The sequence below is a fragment of the Pocillopora damicornis genome, chromosome 4 (genome assembly GCF_964200805.1).
Source record: "Pocillopora damicornis chromosome 4, jaPocDami1.2, whole genome shotgun sequence".
In the NCBI taxonomy this organism is placed as follows: domain Eukaryota; kingdom Metazoa; phylum Cnidaria; class Anthozoa; order Scleractinia; family Pocilloporidae; genus Pocillopora; species Pocillopora damicornis.
Window position 1 is genome coordinate 21,041,934 of NC_142673.1, and position 25,755 is coordinate 21,067,688.

The 25,755-nt window shown below is 39.5% G+C and overlaps 1 protein-coding gene across 1 annotated transcript in view; it reads right to left on the reverse strand.

The window, feature by feature from the left end:
* Positions 1 to 3,532: 3,532 nt before the first annotated feature.
* LOC149047233 (E3 ubiquitin-protein ligase rnf213-alpha-like) overlaps positions 3,533 to 25,755 on the reverse strand; it is a 55,112-nt gene continuing 32,889 nt past the window's right edge. Inside the window, exons 39-73 of the mRNA XM_089202476.1 lie at positions 25,374 to 25,507; positions 24,344 to 24,439; positions 24,060 to 24,221; positions 23,358 to 23,524; positions 22,464 to 22,686; positions 21,404 to 21,759; positions 20,824 to 20,982; positions 20,573 to 20,714; positions 19,947 to 20,035; positions 19,671 to 19,806; positions 18,425 to 18,532; positions 17,965 to 18,050; positions 17,480 to 17,665; positions 16,597 to 16,735; positions 15,268 to 15,483; positions 14,500 to 14,636; positions 13,078 to 13,592; positions 12,095 to 12,559; positions 11,646 to 11,809; positions 11,086 to 11,292; positions 10,467 to 10,681; positions 9,554 to 9,661; positions 9,378 to 9,469; positions 8,402 to 8,650; positions 8,143 to 8,263; positions 7,479 to 7,904; positions 6,988 to 7,107; positions 6,421 to 6,531; positions 6,231 to 6,284; positions 5,944 to 6,144; positions 5,218 to 5,317; positions 4,984 to 5,027; positions 4,401 to 4,498; positions 4,103 to 4,256; positions 3,533 to 3,713 (exon numbers count right to left, since the gene is read on the reverse strand). Of these exons, the coding sequence (XP_089058602.1) occupies positions 9,568 to 9,661; positions 10,467 to 10,681; positions 11,086 to 11,292; positions 11,646 to 11,809; positions 12,095 to 12,559; positions 13,078 to 13,592; positions 14,500 to 14,636; positions 15,268 to 15,483; positions 16,597 to 16,735; positions 17,480 to 17,665; positions 17,965 to 18,050; positions 18,425 to 18,532; positions 19,671 to 19,806; positions 19,947 to 20,035; positions 20,573 to 20,714; positions 20,824 to 20,982; positions 21,404 to 21,759; positions 22,464 to 22,686; positions 23,358 to 23,524; positions 24,060 to 24,221; positions 24,344 to 24,439; positions 25,374 to 25,507 (4,196 nt within the window). The 3' untranslated portion in view covers positions 3,533 to 3,713; positions 4,103 to 4,256; positions 4,401 to 4,498; ... (9 more) ...; positions 9,378 to 9,469; positions 9,554 to 9,567. The remainder of the gene's footprint in view (positions 3,714 to 4,102; positions 4,257 to 4,400; positions 4,499 to 4,983; positions 5,028 to 5,217; positions 5,318 to 5,943; positions 6,145 to 6,230; positions 6,285 to 6,420; positions 6,532 to 6,987; positions 7,108 to 7,478; positions 7,905 to 8,142; positions 8,264 to 8,401; positions 8,651 to 9,377; positions 9,470 to 9,553; positions 9,662 to 10,466; positions 10,682 to 11,085; positions 11,293 to 11,645; positions 11,810 to 12,094; positions 12,560 to 13,077; positions 13,593 to 14,499; positions 14,637 to 15,267; positions 15,484 to 16,596; positions 16,736 to 17,479; positions 17,666 to 17,964; positions 18,051 to 18,424; positions 18,533 to 19,670; positions 19,807 to 19,946; positions 20,036 to 20,572; positions 20,715 to 20,823; positions 20,983 to 21,403; positions 21,760 to 22,463; positions 22,687 to 23,357; positions 23,525 to 24,059; positions 24,222 to 24,343; positions 24,440 to 25,373; positions 25,508 to 25,755) is intronic.

The following is a 25,755-nucleotide window of genomic DNA, read 5'->3' on the forward strand; positions in this document are numbered from 1 at the left end:
AGGCTCCCAGAGACTCGTTATTTGCATTAACCAGGAAGAAGGTGAGCGAGGTCGAACAAACTCCCAATCCGGTGGTGCTGGGGAGAACCATCGCAATTGGACAGTCGGTGTCCATTGTGGTATTACAAAGGTCTTGTGGGACGCGCAGGCGACCTTAGGGTGTAAAGAATGACAAAGACAAATTAGAACCAGATAAAGGTACTCAAAAACGGGCAAGGTAAAACCTCTAGAGCAAACAGTCAACGAAAACACTGAGTTTGTGTCTGAGTTGAAATGAAGTACCACATTAAAAAAATTCGATTGATAAAAGCAATAACAGAAGAAAAAAGACCGCATTTTTTATAAACCAGTGTGCTCCTTTTTAAAAACTGGCAATTCAAATGTTCGAGATATTATTTTATGACTAAGTTTTGGCTCCCCGTCGGAGTCTAAATTTAGACTCATAGCCTTTTATATCTTACGACATAGAGCTCAGACAAATTATCAATTTACTATAAATACACTCTTTACAAAAACAGACTTTAGTCACAAAAATCACAAAAGCCTTCTTTCTTGTACCCTGGAAAAACGGAACTATCACTGTACCTTGATCACCGAGAAATGACTTGCAAGCGTTCCATGCATTCTTGAAACTAAGGAACAGATTCGTATACTCCTCTTTCACAGATCCTTGGAGACAAATTTAACTCCATTCAGGATTAATAATTATTACCAGACTCATTTAAGTTGCACTCACACTGGCAAATTTCCCCTGAATAAAATTCACTGGCGCTGTTGATGCAAATCTCTTATCCAGGAAAATTAACAAGGAAATATTTAACATGGAGACTTGTTAAGCAAACCCTGGTCAAGGAAGACCAAGGTTTGCTACCAATGAACGTTTTTCTTGAAAAACAAAATTAAATAAAATTTAGCTGTAAGACTTTCACGAGCTGGTTCTTCGTTCTCTACTCCCCAGCGAATCTGAATTAGGAGCGTTGGAAAGGTTTTTCTGGAGGGAAGCCATATGTGACGCCAGGTCGAGGAATAGAATTGAGGCCACAGCTTTGACACTGCCGCCATCCTTATCGTCTAAAAGTCTTCTTTGGAAAGGTGAACAGCAAAAATTTTTTTTCGCGAAAGGTGCACTTACTAACTACAGCTTACTGAGCTCAAAACATCAATCTTTTGCATCGAAAACGTACAAAGTTTCCATGGCGTTGGCTATATCTATTAATATCTATTACAGTCTAGGAACTGATTAAGTACCTTTAGGAAGGTCCTTGAGAAATTGACGGATTGTATATTTCTCTGCATCTACTCTTTCAATTCGTCTGTGGAATCTGTCCATCAATAGGCGCTGGAGGCGAACAACATCAGGTAGAAACTGGACGAAGCGCAACTTGTGTTCCTGTATTTGATAAAAGGAAAAAGCATGTTAAGATAGATATGGAAACGACACCCTTCGGTTTTTTATAAGCAGATCTGACTGAAACTTAGGCGGAAAAAGAGGTCACAATTACGAGCAAAAACCTCGATCTAAAAAGTCTCTGACTGGCCCTGGCAGAAATTGCGACAAAGACAATCTTTTAACAAAGACAATCTTTTAACACAGAACCTTTACCAGCAGTACGTCACCTGTTTAAGGAAAGCGTCCAGCACTTTGTATTCCTGTTCGCCACCAAAAAGAAGGACTTCTCTCTGAAAAGAACTACTCAGGTCTTCTACAGTGATATGCTGTCTGTACTTCCAAAGAGAGCAAGACATGGGCCTAACGCCCCTAGACAAATCTTCCACGTGTTCATCGAACTTGTACAGTTGACGTACCAACGGATCCTTTCCTGAAAACGACACCAAAAAGAGGTGTTTAAAAAAATACTTACGGTGAGGTCAGGTGTTTTTATTTTTTTCAATTGTTTCTTTTCAAATTTTTCAAGTTCGTCATTAGGGAGATGAGTCTCCTTCACCCTCGACCATGATTGTTCTTCTTTTAATCATTCTTCTTTGCGACAATCAAAGATAATAGTATTAGTTAAACCTCTTACGTGGATGTCTACAGAGAAAGACGGCTCACTATCAGCTAAGATTGAGGTAACGACTTTTCAAAGGTAACACTTAACCTTGTAACCATTAGTTATCATAACCATTACAATTTCCTCATATTTTATTGGTGCATTAGCTACTTTTTTTTTTCACTAATCATTCTGTATAGTTGTAATCGGACAGTGTTATCGGACAGTTGACTGTGATCGGACAGTTGAAGCAGCCAATCATACTTAGTCCACTCAGCCAAATGATCACAGTAACCATAGCACCAACACTTATCCAGAAAAAAAGTTGTGGAATTTCCAAAATGGAGGATTTTTTTTAACTTTATACTTTGTCTCTGCTGGATATATTTTCCTTAAATGTAATTGTTGTTTCCGGATATTGTAACGGTTGTGATTGATTGGTAACAGGACTTCATGTCGCCCAATTCTGTCTGTAATCACACTCGTGATTGAAAAAGTCGTCCGATTTTGTCAATCACTCATATAATTGGACTCCACATGGTCCTATCACCATTATTAATAGGAAAAAACAAACATTAAACTAATCGCTTGTCAAGCATTTTTTACTACATTCACAAGTCACAAGGAAAAGCGTACCAAATCTTTCGTCCCCCATCAAAAGTTTTGAGGCGTTCTGTAGTTTGTCGTCAAGATGCTAGGAAAATGATATGGAGAATATGAGTTGCATCAGAACGATATCATATGAATAAAGATCGTATGTGACAAAAAATAAAAGAAAAAAAACGAAATCTTTCAATCTACAGGGCACTTACGGTGATGACGGGAACAAGAATCTCAGAGCAGAAATCCTTTTCCCAGCAGCGACGACTTTCCCGGGTTTGAAGTCGCATGTCATGGGCGTTTGCTGAAGATTAAAAAGAAAAGAGGAACGAACGAGAAGCAACTAGCATCTTGGTAAATGGATGAGGTAAACATACATTAATTTTTTAAAAAAATAACAGTGAAATATGATATAATAAATAAAATTCCCCAACCATTTTTGATTGGCTCTTCTTAACGAGAGAACAAATAAAAATGTCACGCATCGAAGACAATTTTTTTCCCTCTGTAACTAGAAAAAAAATATATCCCACCTGATATTTTTTATTGAATTTATAAAAAGTTCACGTTTTTGGTGGTTCCTTTTTATCGAATTAAAGTTAAAAAGCTGGCAGTCGATTGCCTATCTTTTTAGAATACGCCTGCACGGTTCAATTACTTACAGTTATATTACTTACAACGAAACCAAAGCCCCAGTAGCAGATTTCAGAAAAGCTACCGATTTTCGTATCAAGTAGTGAAAATATTGCTAGTCACCCTGAATTGGATGCGACTCCATCTCAAGACAGTATAATGTGAGTGTTATGAAAATGACTTAAACTCCTTTAAGAAAAGAGATATAGCAATAGTAACATTTTTTGCCACAATTCAATCAGCCCGCAAACCATTAGAGTTTGCGTTTTCGAGATAAGCCAACTCGATTGAAGGTGTAAAAGTTTTACCAGTTCGTCCTCCATTTCGCGAGATCATTCGAGCTAATGCCAGATGAACTGTAAGAGCTGCGTCATCAACACTGCGCCCTAATGCTCTACCAAGAACATCAAGGTCTCTCTGCAAGTGCTCCCATAAGAATTGCCCCTCAGACTGCGAGGGGCATGGAGGTGTGATCAGCAGTGCGGTCGCCTTTGAAGAGAAATTGAAGCTCTAGTGACGTACTCAAGAGTAAGAGAACAAAATCAGAAAACACTTGTCTGCTTTCAAAGATTATAACCAAAGTATTATATATGTCTAGTATTATATATGTCTAGTCTATCAGAACTAGAGACTTGGCGAGGCAGAGACGTAATTTTAATAATATAAAACTTTTCTTAATATGACACTGCCCATTGCAGTGAAAAATAAAATGTAAACTGCATATTACAAGGGCTATAAAATGCTGTTCCATTTATCTTACTGATCTATATCGAAACTCAGACATATGAATCAAGAAAAATTTTCCCTAGGAAGTTCAGAAGAACTCCAGCTGATGGAAAGTTCCTAGTTTGCTTATTCTCTGACAATCAATAACTCACCTGAGGATTTCTGGATGCTCCCATTACCATGGCCGAGTGCATGATAATCCTCAAGAGGCTGCACACTATCGGTGGCATGTCTCTCTGTGGTTCAGCGTGAGTAGGTCTCGAAGCAGGTTCCCCGAGGGCGTGACCAGTCTTCGTCCTGTCTTTCCTAGAAATTCATTATTTGAAGAGAACGTGTCAGGGCCATTCTGGACTAAAAACAAAAACGTAATATTTTGTGGTGCACTGAACTAAAAGAGGGAAAAAGCCGGTTATTATACCAGAGAAGTTAAATGCAATATCCTCGAGTTACCTGTCGGAAACTGTATATTTTCCTAAAAAGTTGTGCTGCTCTCCTCCTAGTATCCTTCCACAGTCTGGACAGGTGCTCTTCTCCATAGGTTTCGTGCACTATTCAGAACAACAACGAGAAAGTGTGCCTTAAGAACGTCAGAATGGTTAATTACGACGACAACAAAGAAATGACTCCTTCCTTTTTTGGATAAAATCAATTTACAGCCGCAACACACCCAAAATGTCTCTTCTCAAAGACAAGCACTCTCTCCTTCCAATTAAACCTGGCTGAGATAACGTTGGCTTTTAGAGGCTCTTTAAGGCATTACTGCACTCGCCGGTTCGTCTATAAATACTTCTCCGCTCATGCGAGCGCACATGCGAGAGCGTAAATGAGAGCCAGGTTACAAGCTCAGTAAGATATCGCTATAATGGTAGGTGGTGGTTACACCGGAAAACCAGGCCCATCATTAATTTATGATATAGTTCTGTTAAACAATGTGTGGTCAGCATTCCATTTTTCTCCTCAGCTTACGTCTTCGTGACACAAGAGGTGACTTTCAGGATTCATGAGCTAGCTTTTTTATAATATAATAGCTTACCTCCCCAATAAAATACAAATATCTGCAGCTACGGTTGCCGCACTCTGGAAAGGTTAAGAAAAAAATACGATTTGTTGTAAATTTTACATAAGTCAATTAACAGAATGAGAACTAATTATTTTGGTCACACTCAACATAGCCGTTATTTATAACTATTGTATATACTCTTAAAAACAAAGTAATATCTTGTAAAACCTTTTCAAAGGTAAAAAAAATGAAAAAACCCACGCTTACCATACCACTCTCCCTTCCAGTTAGTTCCCTTCATAGTTTCAGCGATGGCGCTAATGCACTCGAGATAGTTATCCTCAGGCATTGTTGGTAGAAACGAGTTCTGTACAGAACCAATTAATATAAGGGGAATATAATGTTAATGCAAACTTCTCAAAAAAGGAACAAAAGATCAAGACACAACATCCTCCTTAGGGCTAGATAAGTCAATTTAAGTCAATAGGTATTTTCCTACGTACTTATTTTTTTTTCCTAGCTCTGCTGCTCTAGCCACAAACATTTAACTTATTTCCTACCACTCCCAATGCAATGTAAGTCCCTTAAATAAGTATTAACCATTTGCCTACTTTAAACTTTCGAGTTCTCTACCCGCTTGAATATTTGCATATTTCTCGCCTTTAACATGTTTGGATCTTCTTGAGAAAATTTTGGCAATAACTCACTAATGAGAATTCGCGATAGTAGGGGTATTATCTTAATTCTGCCACTGATATACTTTGTACCTCCCGCTTCTAATGTTCAGTTTCTTAGTGCTGCAAATTGCACTACATATAGACGTGAATGTGGCTATGGGCCACGTGCGCCCAAATTAGTTGAGTATCGAATAATACTTTTGCGAGTTTGTATTGAGCAATAAAATGCCGTCTTTCGGTAAAGACAAGTGTAATTTGCGAAACAGAAATTGTGCTATGGGACCTTAGTTCACCGGAGTAACACGCATATACATACATTCATGGTCGATGGATCCGTCATGAGGGCGTAGAGAGGTTGAGCCAAGGATCCTGAACCAACACACTGTAGGACTACTGCTGTGTGGATCACAATTTCAGCCAAGGTGTGCTCTTGAGGGGTTTTACCATTATAGATTTGGAGTTTCTGAAATTGTCCCCCTTGGCTGTTCGCAAGAAGTTCTCTGGCGAAAGGCTGGGCCTTCATCCGAGTTGGCGAGATTTAAAACAAAAAATCAGCAATAGTTTTACAAGAAATGAAAACGTATTTTTCTAAATTTGTCTTACCGTTTCAGATAAGTGTCCTGCATTTCTTACGAAATCATCAAGCTTTACCCTCACCTGACGAGGAAGATAATCAAAGAAATAATCTTCGTATCTAAATGTAGCAGGTCAGAAGGTGTTGAATCAGCGTGCAGTGGACATTCACGGAGCAAGTTACCGCAAAAAGGGAAGCTCACTCCTCACTTATCCTTACCTCTTGGGACAAAGTCTGTGTCTGAACTGGTAAAACATTTGCCATTGTTACTTGACGGTACATCACAAGGAGGAGGACTACATTTTTGTTGAAACCTTGTAATCCAGTTTCCTAAAGAAAGATATTTATACCTTGTAATGGTCATACTGATACTGTACCCGGAGTTCACTTGAGAGATGTTCGATGCTTGACTCAGCCTTAAGTAACTGAATAAGATATGTTTGTACTTCGCTAACCGGTTCGGCTGTAGGCCGTTAAAATACTTACATTTCAGTTTCTGAGACGTTATCAAAACAAACAAAACTATTCATCCAAGTCCAATAAAGTCGATTACATTAAGTTTCGTGTACCAGAAATCCGTTTCTGATGGTATTTATTTAGTAGAGTACCAACAAATTCTAATATTTGTGATTCCTATTCCTTCTCTGTTGTTCACTAGGAATTTTACTTAATCAATAAGTAGCCACAACAGTCCCTGCTCTCGACCTTACAACTCCACGTATTTACTAATTAAGAAGATGAGGGCTACAAAGGAACAAGAGGCTCGATTAACCATTGAACACGAACCGTGATGGCAGAGACAGTGTCTTGGATTTTCCCACTGATGACAGTTTTGGCCAGTCCCTCACGGACAGCACGATAATGGTCACCATGAACAAGAAACCTGTCTTGGATAACATCCTCCTCCTACAAATCGAAGAAGTAACATGCAACAAACTTCATATACAGTTGAATAGAGAATCCTAGCATTTATACGTTAAAGGGAAATTCGACGGTGGGCAAGAAAGAAAGAAGGAGAAAAGAAATTCGAACTTTAAAAAAATTTTTGTTTCGCTTCTTGAGTGCTCGGCCATTGCGCTGTCACGAGGTTTAAGTAGTCTACGCTCTTAGGTGAGTAAAGAGAAATTCAGTTCACACAGTGGAAGGCCTGGCTCGCCAACAAGTTCCGGGTAGCATAGTAGGTAGATTGTTCCTGTCCTGTCCCGCTCTCAAGAGCGGGTTAGGATTTATTTCTCAAACATTTAAATGACATCCATTCAATAATTGTTTATCGTCACCTGCTGTCTGGCCTCTGGTGGTAGAATCCACACCAATTCCTCATATTCACCCAGGGTTCGGACACAGTCCAAGCCATACCGCCTGACAAGCTGTTTGAGCAGGTAGAGCTGCGGTGTAGAACTCGACACTTCCATGCAAAGTTTCCTTGCATATTCTAATAATAACATCACTTCTCTTTTGGCGTCATGGTCTTTGTAGCTGCTATCTCCCTCAATGAACAACTTGTAAAGGAACTCTACCACCAATGACAAGACGTAACGTCCTTTAGCAACCCCATCCAGAGAAAGAGCGCTAATTTCAACAGACTCCACTTCACTGGCCCTAAGAGCTGTTAATGCCTCTTCGCAGGTGTTTTTAGCATGTTTGAGCTTTACCGTTAACTTCGAGTCGGCCACTTTGGCTTGATAACGGCTGATAAGGATGTCCTGAGGAGAAGGCAGTTAGATTTCAGAACAGCTATCACTTGATGGCACAATTATTACTACATATAAAAAAAAGAGAGAAATAAAGAAACATCTCGGGCATTTAGGACAAGGAAAAGGCAGATTTGAGAACAGCTATGATAGTACAATAAACTCTGAGTAAGTAACACCTTGGGATTAAATTCAAATACAGTTGAACTACTCTCACCCCACTGTACAGGATTTATATTCGTTTACGCACCTCCATACACTGGACGCATAAAAAGCAGACCTCTTTTACGTGCAAAGGTTCTGGCTTCAAGTTCTGAGCTCCTTGCAGGAAAACGCTCAAATGTCCTTTCACCAACTTGCTTAATTTTGCGCTATTTGCAAAAAAAGAAATGACAATTTAGTATGTACTTCCTCATTAATTGGAAAATTTAAAATCAGGCATATACAGAGGCACAGGAAAGTTTGAGTGCTGTAACGAAAAAATATTCTTTCTTCAGTGATATTGTTACCTTGAGCGCAACAGCTGCTGGAGAAGAAATGAACGAACCACAGGGGTGGGGTCGATAGCATAGTCAGGGAAAGGAGAAAAATCCTTTGTTTGAGTTGACTGATGACCGATAACATACTGCATAAGCAGAGTGATAGCTTCCTGTTCAAGGTCCTTTGACACAGAGTCACCAAAAGAGAATATTGACACCAGCTCCATGAAAAAGGCATTACATCGGCGACGTAACTTAGAGGCAGTCTCCTCATTGGTCCTGTGGTCATAAGTTACGCATGAATTATCAGCATAGAGTAAGAGTCCTTTCTTTAACCTATTCGATATTACTACCAACATTCGATAATACTTCAACTCTGGTCATGGGACATGGTTTTCCGTCATTAGCAGAAAATAAGCTGAATTCCTTGCATCTTAAGTTTTGAGAAAATATGAATACTCATTAAAACTTCTACTTCTTGATTCTTCGTTTATGGAGTTCAGGACGTTTCGGAGTGATGGTTTTCACGGGAAGAAGAAAAGCCAATGACCAAGAAAATACCCTGATAGGAAAGACAAGAACCAGCTGCAAGCCGAGCCCTCGTGTAATACAGGATCGTGGAACCATACGATATTCCCTGAAGTTTTTCACGAGGCTATGAGTATACCACTAACGGACACTTTAATGGACACAAGCAGACGAGAGCTTTTAAAATTACAAGTCCATGATGTTTCTCGAAATTTCACTCAGCTGTCAAATCGGTCAAACGTAAGAAACACTTTGTGACAAGTGACTCAAAAGATGCTCGCACCCGAGATAATTTGTGGCGGAATTTTAATCAATAGTGAAGTTATCTCCGTCTCTTAGACTTGCAGAGATTGAGGCCCTATGTTGAAAAAAACAACAACTACTTTCAGCATGAACTTACGATATAATTCAGGGGATAATAATTTTTCTTCTCTGGTGTAGCTACGACCTGAACCCTATCACAATCGAGTTGGTTTACCTGTGCTTGACGTCTTCGCTGTAGTTAAGCAAGAATTTTTCAATGGCCTCCAGCGATCGCAGCGATGAAAAGTCCGTTTCATCTCCCAAAACCTTCAAAAGAGAGCACTCGTAATTATAATAAATTTCAATTTCTAATTGCTTATTTCCGTTTTGTATTTCCCAACTCCAACCAACCTTCCACAACCTGATCACTTCTCGGAATTGACATCTTCATCTTTCTCCGCGAACAAGGTAACGTGCTCCAGAAAGAGTCGAACAGCTCCTGTTCGCTGCCACATGGACCTGATCCACACAAGAAGGAAATAATCATAGCTGGAAGTAGTTACTCATTCATGTCACCAAAAGGGTCCGATAAAGAACCCCTTAAAACACAGAACTGTTAAAGTTTTGCAACGATAAGATTTAAATTTTTTCTTATGTAAAACAAAGACAGCTTCCTTCCCAGTCGAACTCGATTTAGAAACCAAAGGATCCTAATTATCCTTTTTTTTTAATTGACACAAGCGTAACAACAAGCTGTCATCCATAGGAGAGGAAGAGTTAAAAACTGGATGGAAGATCTCTTTTATAACATTGTTCCACAATCTACATCTGACCTAGAGCATCCACTTTTCAGTTAAAAAACAAAGAAAACAGATAAAAGTCAAAGCGTCAAAAAACAAAGCCTCGGAGATTGAATTCGCTTTCTTCCGTCATCTTCAATACCTGGGATCGTTTTCCAAAATGGTTTTGAATAGATTTCAGTGTAAAAGACGTTTCACGAATACTTCTTTGAAGGAGTATCATTTGTAATGCAAAAAATTCAACCGATTACACATGCGAAATTCTCTGTTTACAAAAAATTCTATTAAATGACCTGAGGATTATCGACACCTAATTACGTCCGGGCCTTCATTCAGCTTTTGCTTATGTCACAGTAATGCAATTAATTCAACCGATTACACATACAAAATTCTCTGTTTACAAAAAATTCTATTAAATGACCTGCGGATTATCGACACCTAATTACGTCCGGGCCTTCAGTCAGCTTTTGCTTATGTCACAGTCACAACTAACAATATAAAGAGTAATGTGGGTGTCATGTTACCTGCAGTGACCAAGCATTACTGTTGATCTCTCTCCATAGTTTGAACACTTCTCCCTGACAGGCCCGAACCTCTCTTTCCTAATCATGTCTTCCACCGCCGGCCTTATAGACAAAACTCTGTCACACCATGTTCGTCGTGTCTCCGGAGAAAGCAACATTTCTTGTGATGGCTCGAGTGCCTCAAGACAAATGTGCAACGCTATAACATCCAAAAGCTGCAAGAAAAAGTAAGAGATGCAAAAGGAAAAGAAAAGCACAATTATCTTTGATTTACAGACAGGCACATTAAAAATTGCAACTCGAATTATATATGGGTCTCAAGCAACCGAAGATAAGAAAAAAGGGGGGTGGGGGTGGGGGAGGGAGAGAGAAACATATGAATTTCAGTTAGTAATCAACCTAACCTGTCCAGGAGCTATTTATTTATCAATCAGTGTTGACCTCCGTACTAGAAAATCTTGCCTAATATGTACCAGATTATGGTAAAAATCACCACTAATGAGAGCTTTTGTTTATAGAGTGCCTTAAAAATACTCGAGTGCATTGGGAGATTATTAGAATAAGGATACAACTAAAACTACCTCATCAATGAAAGCCACAATGCAGCAATAAAACCCACCACTTCAGGCTCGTTTCCTTGAAGAGCTTCTCGTAGTCTTGGTACCAGATCTGGATTCGCTTTAACAAGTGTATCAAAACATTTCAAACGGTGTTGAACTCTACTATGTGCTACATGAACGAGTGCTATATCCATTGACTCGTTACCGTCTTCATCTTCCAAGGTACCGAGTTCTCTCGCTGACGAAAGAATAGCCTCGTAAACGAGCTGAAAGAATAGTAAAAGAATACTTGAATGCAATTGGGCTAAACAGAGGATAGTCTTGATAAATCGCTGTCATCTCGAAACTTAAAAGCTCAATAATTTTCTCTCACGTTCTAATCAAAATGCCATATAATAACGCATTCGATATGTTTGCACCGTTTTTGATCCCTTGCATTTGTAAATTAGTGACTAATACGATTTCTCCCGAAAAGATGTGCATTGAGCGAGGAGCCTAAATAAACACTGCGAGAGAAAGTATAAATATTCCTCAGTAAGTTTTATGCAGTTATTCTAGGATTACATTATGTGAGGAGCCTTAGCCTTTATGCAGATGAAAACTGTGGTAGAAAAGAAACCTCGTGTTCCATATCGCTGGAATGTTTGTACACCATGTGCACAAAGTCCATCAGATACTGCAGTCCCGCGGAGTTTAGATGACGCAATTCATCGAGTGGAGGTCCCAACTGCGAGTTACTAATCAATTCACGAAGAGAATCCAACAGAGTGGCGCTAGAATGAGCTGCAACCGAGGAAATAAAACATACATGAAACAATTGTTTGTACACAGAACTAAATCTTGTCATCCAGCTTACTTAATTGGCGTCATGAACACTAGAAATGAATTAACCGAGATGCCCATGATTTACTATTTTAGTGATTGATTGCTTTATATGTTCGTCCCTGGATTTCTAACCACATTTTCTTTTTTCGTAAACAGTAGGAAATTTACATCAGTGAAACAGAGAGACAAATTCAAACAGAATAAACAAAATAAACAAAAAAAGCAAAAAAGTAGAACATGTACCTTCGACGCTAGACGCATCTTTTAACAATTTTTCCACGCGTTGCTTGATAATGAACGAAAATGGAAAACGGCAAGAAAAACGATGACCACCGGCTCCAGAACCTATAACTTGGACACGTTCTCGAACATGATTAGTACCAGGTGATATCATGTCGCTATAACTAAGCTCTGAGATGGTACGGTCAGCCAAAATCTTCAACCACAGTTTCGAAATCCAATTTGTGTCACTCTTCTTTACTAGGTCCAAATTGCAGTCCCTGTCTGCAAAGGCAATGATTTCAGCCAAAATAGGAACCACCACGGAGAACGCTCGCTGCAAAAGAGCTTTTCTGAAGGTGCCCCACTCTTGCACCCCTGTTCCCGACAGAGCTTCTGATTGGAGCCATTCTTCTGGATTTACCGCTATTAGCTCCCTTTCCTTTAAGAGGTTGTACGTTCTTTGTACCACCACGCTTGCAAAGGACTCTGAAGCGGAAGATATTGAGTTCGATCAATAAAACTCGCACCATCCCGGGCTACACCAGAAACGAAGATGATATTCGATTGGTCACCCTAGCTTCTATATCTCAATGACCTCTGCAAAAAGGTTACGATTTACTCTCTCTGCCACAACACTAGCAAAGACAGAATCTTTTTGTGTGTCTTGGAACAACTCTGTTGTTGCTGGAACATCTCTGCTTTTTGACGCAAAATTGTAAATCTCTTCAAGTACGCAAAAAAAAACATCTCCTCAAATTTATTGAGATCTAATAAAGATCGCCCAAACGGTAGGGTTGGATGATTGCAATATTCATGTTGAATTTGGAGACTTTCCTTTCACCTTTAGAAAATATCGATCAGAAAGTCTGCATAAATTTAAAACCCAAGGCCTCGAGAGCATCTCTGGTAAAGATTACATTTTGGGAAAATCATTCGTTTATAACACTTATAAGCTTTCCTCAAATTCTATCATTTCATTTTGTTTACTGTTTTTCCGTACTAACCCTCCTGACTTTGATAGTCATCAGGTAGCAAATCCAAAAGCAGCTCAATCCTGCGAGTTGACCGTTCAGCGGATTCCGTTTCGCTATCAACCTTACAAGCAGCCGCCTGTACACAGTTGCGAAGGAGCTTCACCGCCATCGTCACCGCTGGCATGGCGTCATCTTCCTCAATGCGGTCTCCAGCAAAAAGCTCACTGATGGGACGATCTATGAGTTGCTCGATTGAAGGAGTGTGCCTACCGGGTGGACGAAGTTCATCAATGTGAGAGGAAATCCATTTTCCACCCTGAAAACCGACAAAGTTACGACATCCGCCCTCAATTCTTGGCAGCTGTATTATCAACACAATGTGGACAGCTTCCAGCGAAGACAAGTTGAGCATTTCAGACGCGTTTGTTCGTTCTTCCAGCAGAATGTGTCTTGCACCCGCAATCAGGTTGAAGTTTTCATCTCCTGAATCACACTGAACCAGAAGAATACCACGACATTCTCCTCCAAGATGCTCAAAAAATGCTCTGTGAGAAAAAAGAAACAGCTTGTATCAATGATCACTGCAACGCACACATAGTAACAAAGTCATTTGCGACTTATACAGTGAGAAACACTTTATGTTCTTAATATGTTAGAAAACAATAACCTTACGTTTGCCCCACACAACCAAGGTTTGCTCCGTCAATGAGAGATCTTTATGAACGTCGTATCTCAGATAATCCAGGTGCTTAATAACCTCAAGATTTTGTATAATTTTGTCCAATGAATTTAAATAAAAAGTCTGGATAACAGCAGATATGTAGCGAATTTAAGAAAATAAGCGACACTTTTTAATAACATGTTTCGACAGTTCTTCTTTCATCTTCAGCTCTGATTTATACAGAGTACATGGTTGAATTTAAAGTGTATAACACTAAGCTGATGGGACAAAACATACAATTTTAACAGTAAAATGTGTGGATTTACACGGAACGTTTTAAATTAACATGATAAAGTTGATGATTAAGTGTAAGTTGCTCCCATTGAATATTGGTGGCTTCTTTGATTTTAAGTTGGAAAGTTTTGGAAGCGTGATTTAAGATGCTAAAACACTCATCGGAACATAGAGTGTGACATTGTGGAGAATTATGAAGATAACCAAAAATGTGAGAGATCCTATCACTGACCAAGTGCTCACGCACGTGTGTGGATAAATGCCGAGAGGTTTCGCCGACATAGCAGTCTTTCAGAAGGTCCCTTTTTCCAAAAAGTATTCCTTGTACCTGACATAAAAGGAATTTGACTTCATCTCATTCCTGGGATTTGCCTTTGAAAACGGCAGTATTTTAACCCTTTGAAATCTATTGGCTCATTTCTAAAAGATTATGGAATGTTGTGCCCCACGTTATGAGGCAACAACGCTCTAAGAACTGATTTGAATCGGGCTCTCACCTGACTGAAGCCCTAAATTGTTGTTCCGTTTGAAACTGTTGAAGTGACAGGAAATCCACAGTGGAACGGCGAAATTTAGTTTGAATGCATATGTCCTCCAAATCGTTTTTAGAGAGCAGGCGTGAATGAGTAGTAACCTAAGGGAAAGATGAAACTGTAGCTTATTGACTTAATGACTCACATCAAAAAAATAAGTATACGGGGAATTTCTTGGCGCTACAGGAGCCACTCCCACTTTTTTTTCGGGGCTATCAATAACCATGAGAGTAGATTTCTTATAGGAAAAAGAAAAAGGGAAGTCACCAGGTTAATCGTGGACGCCTTACTGTAAGAATACACCTAAGAAAGGGAGCTATTTTTATTTTCCCATGCGTTCTACGAATTTCGCACGAACCTTTGAGCAAATTCGGAACGTGTTATCGATTCACACATCTAATCCTATAACTGGTAGCCTACAGTGCGGGCGTCTCATCAGGTATTACGGCGAGTTAACATTAAGAAGCTCGCGATCATTTATTCAACCGGGCATGTTTGATTTGGGGTAAGAGTCGAAGGTGGGGGAAGGGGACGGGAAAAGGCGAAAAGACCAATAAATGGCCACATTAAAAGTTTTTTTTCGAGGTTTTAGAAATAATTAAGCGATTTTTATGAGCACATATAGTAAGATGAGGGGAAAGTAACCTTCTAAAGATGGAAGACTAGCCAACGGTTTCGGCTACCGGCTAGCATGCCAAAAAAGGCGAAGGCGTCGAGATTTTCCCTACTGACCTGAATTAAGAGCCCATCTTGACACCTTTTATCAAGATGACTATCGTTCGAAGGAAGCACGTGCGACATCAACGCCGCCAAACTAGAATGTTGTTGCTTTTTAAAGTAAGCATCCCAAATACCACGCGCCCCTCCTGCCAAAGCAGTGTGTGGAAGACGAGCGATTGCATCAGGTGTAGCCATCTCTAGAAGCATCGTCTCAGATTTTTTACGTGCCTGGTAAGATGAAGAAAAGAAAAATAGATATGAAATTGGTTCCTGAAAAACATAATTTTGTCCAATCAACTTGGTTGATCATGTGAATTAGGTACCGTAAAGAGATAATAACGCTGACGTTTTGACCGTTAGCCCTTCGTCAGAGCGTTATGACAAAGGGCTAACGCTCGAAATGTCAGCTTCTGATCTCTTTACGGCGACCAATTCACATTGTCAACTCAGCAGATAACGCCAAATTATCTCATAGAGGAGACAACTGCAAAGTTACTTTAATGTTGTAGTGTGAACTACAATATATTCAGACTCTGCCATAATCTTTCCAGCATGTGACGTAGGAGCCACACTTTCAATTGAAAGCAAACAGTTCAAAGAGAGAAGACAGCCTTAACCTCAATCACAAGTTATATTATGATGAAAAAAAAGCATTTCCAAACTATACTGGCTAGCTTAACTACCAGAACGTCACTCCCGAATGCCAAGCTTGTCCATTATAGGTTTACCCCACCCAGTTAGAAGCTGTAGCTTTTTCTTCATTCATTTATTTATTTATCTTTGTCCTAGCTGTCAACGCTCCAAGAACGTTTGCACCATTTTCAATTTCTTGAATTTAATAAACGACAATTGACTCATCGAATCTTACTTGCTTGTATCTATGTACTTTTCACCTTGCGGTAAGTAAATTACTCATCTTCTTGGCTAAGGATGGCTACTAAATGAGTGGATTTCTTCTTCATGATAAGCTTGCGATGATAAAGACAAAGCGTCACTACACACCATTTTCACTGTAGCAAGCTTCTTCCGACTTACGCCTATTATTTGCCCTGAGTTCCATCATTCACACGCACTACATATTAATCGCCAAGGATCTCAAATCGATAAAGCGAGAAGAATTTTCAGATCATTAGGGAAAAATAAAAGAAAACTTCAAAATAGTGTAATTATAAATTGTTTTTCGATGTCACGACAAATAAGCACAGACATTTTGCTCTCTGTACCGGGATGCTTTCCCTCGCTACGTAAATATCTAGGCAGTTTGCAAAATTTACCACATATTAAAATACATAAAAGTCATAAAGATATATAAGACATATACAACATTTCTGGGTAGTTTACTTTTTCTACTAATGCATCCCCAGCGTTATTTCCAGCTGGTGGGTAGTTTTCTCTTTCAATTTCATTGCAGACTTGCATGACAATTGAGGGAATTGTATCCTCGTGGAATCCAACGAAAGCATCTCCGATGGAGAAATCCCTGTTTTAAAACAACAAATGATATATGTGTTTTATCTTATCGAAATTAAAAAATATATATATTTTAACCGTCGACGAGAGGAACATCGAGGAACAAACAGTAGGCAAAGAGTTGGGAAAATATCAATACAGGTTCTAATTAAGATGCATCTTTTAATCGAGATAATCTTTTAATCTTTTAATCGAGATACTCCTGAAACAGTAATAACTATACCAGGAGGACAATGACCTTAAAAAGGCCAGTTCGTTATGAGATGTGCGTTAAGGTTACTGGTTAGCACCTCAGGACTTTATAGTATTCTTTCAACTGATGGCAGGATCATATCTGGTTTAATTTAGACTATTGACTTTTACCGAAAAACACTTAAAAGCCTTGGCTACTTATAACGAGTAAATCTAACAGATCCACGTTTTTCTCTACGTTTTCCAATGTAAGAATATTTTTACTTTCGGATTGATTACCTAAATTCATGTTTCCTTCGATTATTTTTTCAATCAGCACTGAGAGGGCTCCATATATATTTTACAGAGAGGAAGCTACACATTATTTCAAAAGGAAAAAAAAAGAAAAAGAAAAGATAGAATAGCGATTGCCTATACAGCGAACTCCGGGTATGAAGAACAAGTCGCCACTTTGTAATGCGCACCCTAAACATGCGCAAAAGAGTGAAAAGAGTTATGAGCCGTGCATTACAGAATTGACCAAAATTAAACGCCTCAGGAATCGTATGGCTTGAGACCTTACCTACTACGTCTGCGTTCACTCGTAACCTTGGCAAATTCACAAGCCCACTTTCTCATAATCTGTACCAGGTCCTTCTGTTCAGGACTCAAACTTGTTGAGGTCACGAGGAAGTGTTTCTCCAAGCGGTTGATCAACGGAATGGGAAAGTTGTTGTACACCACGTCCTTTTCAGCAATCACTATCAATCTGAGTAAGGGAGATGTGACGTTAGCGTGGAAACGATAAAATCAAGGATTAAGATCTACTTTGCTTGCTAGCACTCTGTGAAAATACAAAGGTTTCGACAGAATTCACACCCTCACTTTCCAAATACTAGTTGGACGTTACAATGGGCTACGAAACCATATTTTTGGAAATAATTATCTTTTGGTGGATTGAGTTATTGAAGTAAAGAAACTGCTCGAAATGAATAAATTTTTGAACAAAAGATGATAGTGAGTAACGAAGTGATCGAGACTATAAAGATAGTCACCCAAAAGTCTTACTTAAAGCCATCATCGACACGACATTTGACGCGGTGAGTACCAAGCCCAAGATCCACGTACTTCTCTCCTCCAAAGCGTTCATAGTACTAGAAAAATAGCATGACCAGAAGCGAATTTAAGAGAGCTGTTAAAATCAAAACTTCAGACTAGTAGTTCGAAAAAAAACATTGTGTAACAGAAGTATACCATCTCAAACACCTACTTTTGCAGAAACTGACTCAAGAGCTATCACAAGATTACCAAAGTTAAATCCTCCAAACTCGTTTGGGTTCAGTGAGATCTCCATTCAAGGGACACTCTCTCGACTAGACAGAATATCCCCTGAATTGATGCCACTTTAATGGAGACAAAGAAGTTAGGAAGTTTAAGATCCCTGCGAAAACACGTTCCAAAAGTGAAGTTCCACCATAAAAATAAAAATTAAGAAAGAACATAGTTTTAGTAAAGGATAGACACATACCTGATTTAAGGCGTCGTAAAGACTCTCGTAGAGACTTTCCAGGTTTAATAAGACCACTGTTCTTCCTGTTTCCATGCAAACCTTGATGCGATTGATGTTGCGACATATCTGGATACATAACGTTACAGCATAGAATGTTCATTTAAATGCGCTTACCACTACTGCGCTCACAATCAGGTCTAAATTTGAGTAGGTTAATTCGTCTTGAGAAAAACCGTCTAAACCATACATTACCCATGGCGGCTTTTAGATACACATGCGATATTGACCGAGTATGTAGTCGGGATTGGATATTGGCCGTGTTCTTAATTGGGTCTTTTATGGACCGAGACGAAGTCGAGGTCCATAAACGTAAAAAGAATATATAACGAGGCTAATATCCAGTCATCTTAACCTCAGGCTTGGTAAATAAAGGATTTAATATACAACAAAAACGTTTCGCTATATAAATAATCAAGAATGACTTGATGATTTCGAGAGAGTCGAAACATTCTTAATGTTTTTCATTGCTTTTTGCAACTCCATCGACGACTTTGCCCGAAAATCACGAACTTTTCTGGAAGTTCCCAGGAATTTTCTTCCTGCGCAGGTCCAAAGCGGGCAATTCCGAGCATGCAAGATGGGCCTATTTTGCCCGCTCGGGTAACCAATTAGAATACAGGTTTCCCTTCATACTACCCACGGGCACTGCTAGCGACTTTATAAGAATATTTCCAACGAAAGTTGTCCTAACATCTTTCACGTGAGCCAAGCGAATCCGTGGAGGTATAAGAATTTATTCAAAAGTGAACGTTCTGTTTACAAAAAAAGATATTGACTGCGTATTTCCAAATGTATTAAAAATTACAGAACACATTTACACATTATAACTATCAAATTCAGAGATCAACTGAATGTAAACTTACTCCGCCGAAAAGTAACTATAACTCCCAAAATAAAGGTAAAACAGGTTCTCATGTAAAAACGTTTTCCTTTTGAAAAAGGATGAATTCAACCTTGGTAAGTTTGTAAATTAACAGATCCTTCATGTAAAGTAATACCACCCTATTGATAAATCTGGTTACCATGATGACACTGATATCTTCACTTGCGGGGATATGAAAGACATGTTTACTGTTGGGGACCGACCGAAGCAGCACTAATTGGAAGTCCAGATTAAATGCAAGAAAACCACTTCTGTAGGTGAGAGGGGTTGTGGTTATCCTTGTGCGATGTGAACAAAGGGCCTGCCCTTACGTTTTTTTACCTGTGTATATTCTTGGTCATTTGGAAAACTACTTCCAAAGATCACCACTGCATTATCTTCTGTCTTTAAAAGATGCTGTTGTATGATGGGTAGGGCAGCATAATTTTCAGTCAGAATCAGAAGGTAACGGTTTTCACTAAAAAGTGGTAAGGCATTGGATTAATATGAAAAACTGTTCTTTCAGTTTTTCACTTCAGCTGCTTCAATGAGAAAAACAATTAAACCGAGCGAACCAACAATCGAACAAACCAACTATCAGGTTGAGATCAGTTGTACCTGAAATTGGCTCTGTCGGCTACGTCTTCCCTTCCAAGACTTGCCTCGATCAATCGTATTGTCGTGGAGGCCTCTTTCACATTCCTCTCCTTAATTGACAGAATGGAGCGCAAAGTCAAGTTAAGCTTACAAAAGGTCGTAAACTGTGACTTATTGCTAATTCAATTTTCAAGCTTAACAGATCGAACAGCTTCAGCAATGTCAACGCAATTTGATCTTAATCAGCCTCTGTTCAAACTATGTATCGAAGTTTCATTAGATCAAGTAATTTTTTCAAAATAAGCTATTTACCTCTTAGGATGTTTCAACAAAAATCTGAGTGTCGGTTACCGCATGCCTACTTTTGAATAGCCTTTATTGCGGTAAGGGTTTGAACTACCATTAGAAGAATGCTTTTCGATTGAGAAAATTAAAAGTGACCACAACCACTAACAGATCATTTAAAAATACCACCCAAGTAGCCGGCTTTGAACGCAGAATACGGAAATAACCACGTTTCGCAGCTGATTGCTTGAGAGGGTGGTGCTAGCTTTAATCACAAATCAAAGGGCTTAGTAAATTGAAATAAAAGTTACGGCGAATTAACTTCGACATTGAGCTGAACAGTTTTCTATAAGTAAACTCACATCTTTTTTGATATAGTGGCGTTTGAATATCTCTACAGGGTCTCCTTCAACCAGGCCCCCAAAGTTCCTCTTGATAGCCTGTTCTAGTTTCTGCCAACCAGGTCTCTGTTTAGCAGCGATGGAGTACACCATCTTAATAAGGCTTACGGAAAGAGACAAAAACGTTTATCAGGTAGAGCAAGTTAACACAAAATGTATCCAAATTAGTCACCAAAGGAGCAAGTAAGAAGGTAAGCTCTAAAATAACAAACCTATAAAAGTCACGGAGGCCGAAAAATTCTTCTTTTCCACATTTCTTCAACGTTTCAAAATTTTTCTGTTCTTTGTATAGTTCTGCATATCCCGCGGCCAGTGAAGATATGAGAGGCTGGATAAGAGCTTTTACCATCTTATCCGAGGAGCAGATTCCCCTAATAAACAATATTCACATATGTAAGGGAAGGCGAAAAGTGCATGTTTCCATATTTGACTCTAAACGACGGGAACATGTACGAAAACAAGACTAAGCAGCTTATAACCAAACTTGGGCAAATGTTCTAACATACTTTGGGAATTCAAAGTGGTTGGGAAATATCCTCATCTATATCTTGCTTTAAGTTACTAAGTAAATATTTATTTTGTGGCAAACATATCAACACACCATGGAAGGTGGAATGGACGATTATTCTATTTTCTAAGGAGATGAGACTGTTGATCAATATGTTTCACAAATTTCTCTACCAAAGTTATAAGGATTTTCGAAAGGTCTAAAAAACACATTTTGCTGTTGCAGTAACCCCCTCACATGAACAAATCTGTATGTCACGGCGAAATGAAATTGAATTCACTTACATTGCACTGTCTATGAGTTCTGCCTCGCTTGGTACCCCTCGCGACAGCATGATTCCACGGTTCATTTTGGCAGGATCCAGGGCCCAATTTGAAATTCCAATGAAAGCTACGCGCTGCGGTTTCTCGTCAGTCTCAATGACGTCATCAGCAGAGGTGACGCCATCCTCGAGCAACGGATGTAAGGTTTTGAGAGGCATGAGAGGAGAGTCTTCTGCCAGACCAACCTCATCAAGGACAACAACCGAAACAAATTTGTCTGGATTTTTTCCTTCCTGAAGCTTGCTACACTGCTTGAAAGTCGCCACGATACCCTCTGGGGTTGAAAGAGGACTACACTGATACGATGCCATATGGACCTGTAGTGAAATAGATCGTCATCCCCCGGTAGAAAAAAGGACCTAAGATAAACACAGGCAAGTGGCGCTTATACAGGGACCGAGCTAAGCAAAAAATTGGATGCTTTGAGGAACGTTTTCCTTTTATTTGAAAGCATTTTCTCTAACAGAGTGAAAATTTTACAGTAACTAGAAGAGGCACCCTTAGAATTTCTTTATTTGTCTCTTCGGTCACTTTTCGATTGCACTGCCAGTTTTGTCTTCGCTCAACCTCGACCTCACTGATCCCCTCTTGAACTAAGTCTATGACCTTACACGATTTGCTTCTAGTTCCCTTAAGCTATCCAGCTGCTTATGAAATAGTTATTGAAATAAGCGCCGCGACGAGACTGGCGCTTTTTTAACTTTTCTGTCTTAAATGCAGCGCTTACTCAGGGTGAGCCCTTTTTCGAGTAAATACGGTATCTCTTATTTCCGTGCAAAGGGAAGTGGCCGAGTAACGATTGATTCTAGTTTCAAATCTCACTAGTTGACAGGAGGCCCCAGGAATTCGTAAAGCTTTCCTAAAAGTATGCTGGTCGCAATTTTCACTTCTTGGTGCAAAGAGAGGATGTTAGAATTAAGTGCCTTACCAGTGAGCCAACTGGGTTAAGTCGGCCCTTGTGGCTATTTCCTTAGGGAAAAGAGGCAATGACATTACAGTGTATCTGAAAGAACCTTGTCACCTGCTTGAAGGTTTTGAAGAGTTCCGATTTTGCGGCATCCCCTTGCATGTTATGGGCGACGACTGTCTTTGCCAAAGATTTGGAGCTGCCCGGTTTTCCAACAACAAATAATGGGATCCGGAGCTCAATACATACCACCATCATGAACACGTTTTCGCTCAAGGCCGTGTTGCGAGCAATATTGGGGCCGAGTTCCAACTCGTTTAGCACAGCTTTTTGGCAACTGTCATAGGCAAAAAGCAGATGCTTGAGTTACGTTGTATAGCTTGCTGGATTAAACTAATATTAACATCATTGATGGCTTTGGCTTACGGTCGATATAACGGAAGCTCTGATAGGTAATGCGCACAGACGGATAATGCTTACTCAAATCTTGAAGAACACAAGTTGACATCAAAGGATCGTATGCCATTTGCTGCCAAGTTGTTACGCTATTATATTTAAATACTTTTAACGGCTGTGAGAATCATTACCGCAAATAAATGAGTCTCCTTGATGGAATACGGTATACTTCACTGACATAACCCGGATGTAAGGTGACAATTTCTGCTTGAATTAATTATTTATCTCTTAATAACCTCGCCTGTTCGGTCGTTACCGTAAAATCCCACGCCCTTAGCCGAGCCGTATTGATTTTACATGCGCTCGGTCAGTACGATAAGGATTAAGTTTGAGATTTCCCATTTCCCGTCACTCTCGGGTATTAAGTATTTAATATGTGGCCAAACATTAAACGAATACAGCATTAACTTTAGACGATACACAGTTTTGAACTATCAGCTAAAAACAACTAAAAAGAGTGTCTTTTCTTTAACAACGTTATAAGTCCAAAAGGGTGGCATACTAGTTCTTTTACAAAGAGTAGAACATGAGTTACGTAAGCTATTGCCAGACCTCAAAATCTCACGAAGAATCTGCTTGTGACCACCTGAAAGCAAACATGGCGCCTCAAAGCTGCTTGCCACGTAAGTGCGATATTCTTCACGCCGCTCCTGAAGCTTGGCATGGTAGCAGACACCAATTGCGAGTACCAGGGCACGAGTAAGAGGAGTAATTGATTCCTACAGATACACAATATCATGATACTTGAAAACAGGATTGTCGGAGCCCCACTACGTACACCTCTCAAAATAAATTGGACTTCCTCGTTGTCACACACACATAAACACCTACTTGTGGTTGGAAGGAGAGACGACACGGACGAAATGGGCAGACGTTTAAAAGATAGATCACGCTTACTTGCTGTTTTGCGTTTCATGCGTTTCATTTCAGCACAGTATTGGTAAGATCATGTAATAATATAATAGGCCAATTCAAAACACAACGATAAATGTGCTTGGTCAAATTCTCATGCAAAAAAAGGACACCTTTCACAAAAACAGTTTTGCACTAGAATGTAAGGATTTCTAAAACTTGGAAATTCCTTTACCTGACATTTTGTAGGATTGTGTGTGAAACTCTTAACCGTGTTAGAAATGTGTATTGATACTGAATCTTTTGGTAGAAATAAATGCCAACAGGCTCTTAAAAATGCTTAATCTACCTATGGCTACTTTATTTAGTGGAAGAGAAAATATCGAAAGGTTTCATCACCACCTCCTCATCATCATCTTCGTCGACATCCAACCCTTCCACTCTTCGTTGCTCAGCGGTCACTTTTTCCATAAGTCTACCGAGTGTATCCGCGTGCTTATAAAACCAAACCATCACTTGCATGGCTCTCTCAACATCACGAAGACTAACAAAGCTGCACTCATCCTTGAATGAAAACAAAAAAGATATCATCTCTTAAGGTTGACCCCACCGACACGTGATTATAAATAGGAATTTTCATTATGAAGCTTACGCTCAATAAAATCTACAGGAAACTGTCAACACACCAATTGATCTCTCATATATGTCTGGGAGGCTGCCAGAACCTGGGCGACTGCTAGTACTGTCGAAGAGTCCCCTTCTAGTAGGCCTTCGTGAAGAATCTGTCCAAAAAAAAAAAGTAAGGAGGAATCAAAGAATACCAACAGCAAACTTGTGGGTAAAATAATCTGAAAATAAGTATGTCTGTAAATTTTTGCCCCGCAAACGATGTACTTCAAAACGTATTTTATGAGACCGCAGGTTTTTTACACTGATTAAAATGGTGGCAGTAAATTAATCAATTTTTCTATTGGTCAGAAAAGCACAGGACTACTTTCGTCCACTAAAGTGTTCATTGATCGATTCAGCCACCAACGTTTACATAAGTATTTGAATTAAATCCTTCAGCCAATTAACTTTAACTGTTCCCACGATTCTTGTTTCACACCAGATCGTAAACAATCGAAGAAATTCACGGTATTAGATCTGTGCTTCTACTTCTTGCCTACTCGAAAGGTGGCGTTTTAAGCAACAATCCTAAGTACAAACAGTAATACGCCTGGCTATGCACCGTCACAATTCCAAGATGATGGTGTCGGCTCTGGCGAGTTTGGGACAACTAATTACAGTATGTCTGCATCTTAGTGAGGGGGTGAGTGAGTGAGTGAGTGAAAATTTGCTTTAAAACACTTCTTTCTTCGCTTTGCGTATCCACAAGTTAAAACCTAATGAAATCAAACCGCGTGATAGTTTAGTGGCAGTTACATACATGTTTGGCTGTTTTAGAAAACGGAATACAAAGACACAAACTTGGCCAAGTGTGGTGGACTGATTTACAACAGCTGTAACGAGATCAGATGTTTCATTTCTATTGTTGCCGCGGTCCAGCCTCCTTTCATGTTAAGACGGTTTATTTCCGTTTACTACATCGTCGATTCAATTAAGAGTTTTACTAGTAAATATCAAAGGTCAAGATTAATTTCCCCGACAGAGGGCTGATCATTATTGAGGAAGAAGCATCCTCTCTCGAGTTCAGAGGTGATATAATACACTTACAAAGCGGCTGACAATTTGATTGATATACAGTCTCTCTACATCTGGTTTCAGTTGACCAAAATCCCATATCAGCGGGCGCATGCTTCCTGGGAGGGCATGTACACGGTAAACGAGATGACGTAGTGGGATATGACCTGTAGAAGGCAATTCAACATCAACTCAGTTATTGGGTTAATCCGTATTCGTATTTGGGGCATGATGGCCCTGAAGTTCCTTAAGACTTTTTCATGGTTTAGTCTGGATGACTAGAACTTTCCTCATTTGCCGAAAGACAGCAAAAGGAGAACTTCCGATAGGAATCATTCAAGAACAAAGATTCCCAAACAACTCTAAACTAGGTACCATGTTAGGGGACATAAGCCGTGAGTAAAAGATCCGAAAG